The sequence below is a fragment of the Egretta garzetta genome, unplaced genomic scaffold (assembly GCF_000687185.1).
Source record: "Egretta garzetta isolate BGI_Z169 unplaced genomic scaffold, ASM68718v1 scaffold359, whole genome shotgun sequence".
In the NCBI taxonomy this organism is placed as follows: domain Eukaryota; kingdom Metazoa; phylum Chordata; class Aves; order Pelecaniformes; family Ardeidae; genus Egretta; species Egretta garzetta.
In genome coordinates this window covers 4,954-7,796 of record NW_009260795.1, presented here as the reverse complement: position 1 = coordinate 7,796, position 2,843 = coordinate 4,954, and the positions used below count along the sequence as shown (strand labels likewise).

At 57.7% G+C, this 2,843-nt stretch overlaps 1 protein-coding gene across 1 annotated transcript in view; it reads right to left on the bottom strand.

Annotated features, from left to right (window-relative positions):
* Positions 1-1,721, bottom strand: part of LOC104133356 (E3 SUMO-protein ligase PIAS3) — a 16,948-nt gene extending 15,227 nt beyond the window's left edge. The window contains exon 1 of the mRNA XM_035902118.1: positions 1,661-1,721. Within this exon, the coding sequence (XP_035758011.1) occupies positions 1,661-1,672 (12 nt within the window). The 5' untranslated portion in view covers positions 1,673-1,721. The remainder of the gene's footprint in view (positions 1-1,660) is intronic.
* Positions 1,722-2,843: the final 1,122 nt, after the last annotated feature.

The following is a 2,843-nucleotide window of genomic DNA, read 5'->3' as shown; positions in this document are numbered from 1 at the left end:
AGTTCCCCCGGCCGGCAGCGGGCCGGTCGATATTTACATTTGGGGTTACTTCGGATATTTTGCTGGGATCTGGAAAGGCAAAAGCTCGTGCCCCCGATTCGATGGGCATCCCAATACCACCACCCCACCCCACCCCCAGGGCTGAGTCTCCATCCCTTCACACCGCCGCTGGTTCTTTCCCATAGGGTCGACCTCCTCGCGTGGAAGCCCCAGCCCTCCCCACCCCTCCGGGGGTAAAACTCTCGTTTTAGGGCCTCTCCGGGCTGGCTTGGAAAGGCCGAGCCCCAGCGCGGCCGCAGAGTTTTTCAGCCGTTTGCTTTTACTCTTTTATTTCAAAAATAGGCGTTGGGGTCTGCGGGCTTTCGGCCTAAGGAGACGCATGGGGCACCAAGCCTGGAAGCAGACGGCGGTCGTTAACGAGAAAGGCTGCAATTAAGGAGAAACACACCCAGGGCTGGCATCATTTCTCAGCCCGCCTGGCCATGGGGAGCCTCCCCAGCAGCAACCCGGCTGATTCTGCCCAACATCCCCGACGGGGTTGGGGCGAAAGGTGCCCCAGGAGGAGAAAGCACAGAATTATTCCCATTTCACAGGAGGAAAAACAAAAAAAGGGGCTCGGAGACCTCTCCACAGGCACAGCAGAAACTCAGCCGCTTCACAAAATCATCCCTCTCCCCAACTCGGCGCGGGATTTCAGAATGAATTCATCAAGCAGAAGCGCCCCAGGGAGGGCAGGGCGCCCCGGGAGCTCACATATCCTTACGGACACGCGTATCCATGCGCGTTATAGCACCATCTCTTCCCTCATGCCAGCGAGAAAGGGTTAAACCCGGGGTGCGGCAGCCCCCAGCTCTCACCCTTTTCAATAAGAAGGGGCACGGGGGGGGGTTCGCCGCCGGAGTTTCGGCGCCATCCGGGAAGATTTTTCCCTTTCGGCCCCCAAAACGCGACCGATTCGGAGCCGTTCTCGGATGAGCGACGGCTTCGTGGGGCTGAAACCCGGGATTTGGGTTCCAGGGGGAGGTGGGGGGCTTCACCCAGCTGATACAGGCTGGACCCTCGCCGGTGTAACCAGCGGCAGATTCTGCTGCTCGGACCCAGGGCAGTTTCCCCCCCCTCCCAACGGGAACACCTTGGCTTTACGTCCCACAGTCACCCCCATCGCTCGCAGGGTGGCCCACAGAACCCGGTCCCTGCACCCCGGCGGCTTCGAGGGGGTTCGGTTCGCCCCGTTAGGACCGTGGCATCCAGGAGGACAACGCGCGAGAGGCGCTCCGCTTCCCGGCGGGGAAGGAAAGCCAGGGAAGAGTTTGGGAATGCTACCCAAGGCAGCTCTGTGGCTAAAAAAGTAAGCTTCTGCATAGAAAAAAAAAAAACCAAACCCCGTGGGATTTGCCCGTCACCTTCGCCGGGGGATCCGCTCGAGAGAAGAATGATTAACTTCACATTTTATTTCTTTTTTCCCCCCCGCTTTTTGGAGCGGGGAGAATTTCCCAGGAGTAGGGAACTGCTGATTTAAGAGGAAAAAAGCTCAGCTTGGGGTCTTCTCAGCCTTGACAGCGCCTGCTCTAAACCCCTCCCGGGAAAGACGCACGAGGGGCGCGCATTTACCAAATACCCCTCTCACCAACTCCCCCCCCGCCGCCGTGAAGGAACCGACCTCTTCCCACATCCTTTATTCCCCCAAATCCTCCGGGATCAACCATCAGGAGACGAGCGTAGCGTGGCTCGCCAGCACGAGAGGCACGGTTTGTCATTAAAAAAAAAAGCCCCCGGCGTTCGTGGCCAAGGGCGGCTGCATCACCACCCTCCACGCCTCTCCGATGGCTGCGGGGAGCAGCGGAAAAACTTTTTCCGTTGCCGTACGAGACGGCAACTGAGAGCAAGAGGCCCCCTGGGGTTTGGGTCCGCAAAACTCTTCTCCTTCCGGGGGCAGAGCGGGGGGGGCCCACCCTTCAGCCTCTTAAATAAAACCATGGGCTTTATAAGGAGAAATCATTTTGTCTGCAACGGCCTGGTCTCGCTTTTATAAACGGGACACGGAGCTTTAAACAAACTCCTGGTGAGGAAACCAGAAAGGGGGTTAAGGGGGGAGGAAAGGGAGCAGGGATTCAAAAATAAATCGAAGCTGCCTCAAATAACGCCCAGCTCTGGCAAAAGGGCCCCCCAAGGTGTAAACCTGCACGGTAAGCTACACCTAAACTTAAGCCAGAATTCCTCTGCAGGGCTTTATCCAGGGCTTTATCCAGGGCTTTACCCAGGGCAAAGTATCGTGCTCAGCTTCGCATAGCCCCCAGTCGCCCCATGGCAATTACCGGAGCCGGTTTCTCCGTTAACGTTCTGCCACTCGGCGGGGGCTCCCCTGGTAGCCAAGCTTCAGTTTTAGGGGAAGGAGAAAGAGCGTGCCATATCCCAACGTGGGCAGGGTGCCACTGGAGCCGTCAGAGATAAATATTGCACCGGAGAATTACACTCTCGCCACGGCTGGCTGCCAAAAAGGCGCCAGTTCCCCCGTGTTCCGGGGACCCCTCAGCCAGCTAAGACCTATACGCCAGCCTGGGGGTGTGGGGGGGGAAGTATTAAACTGCCAACAAAAAGGGGAAAAAAATAAAATATATAAGGAAAAAAAAAATTAAGCAGCTTTGGAATTAGTTACCGGGGGCAATTTCCTATTCCACAGTCTGGTGGGCAAAGGTGGGGACACGCTCTGACTCCTAAAATAAACGAGAAAAAGAAGAGCGGAGGGGGATGAATCCCCAGGCAGCCGTCAGCACCGGTGCAGCACCACCGCGGACCACGCTCTCTGCCCCCCAGCCCCCCCTCCTGCCTGCCCCCGATGAGGC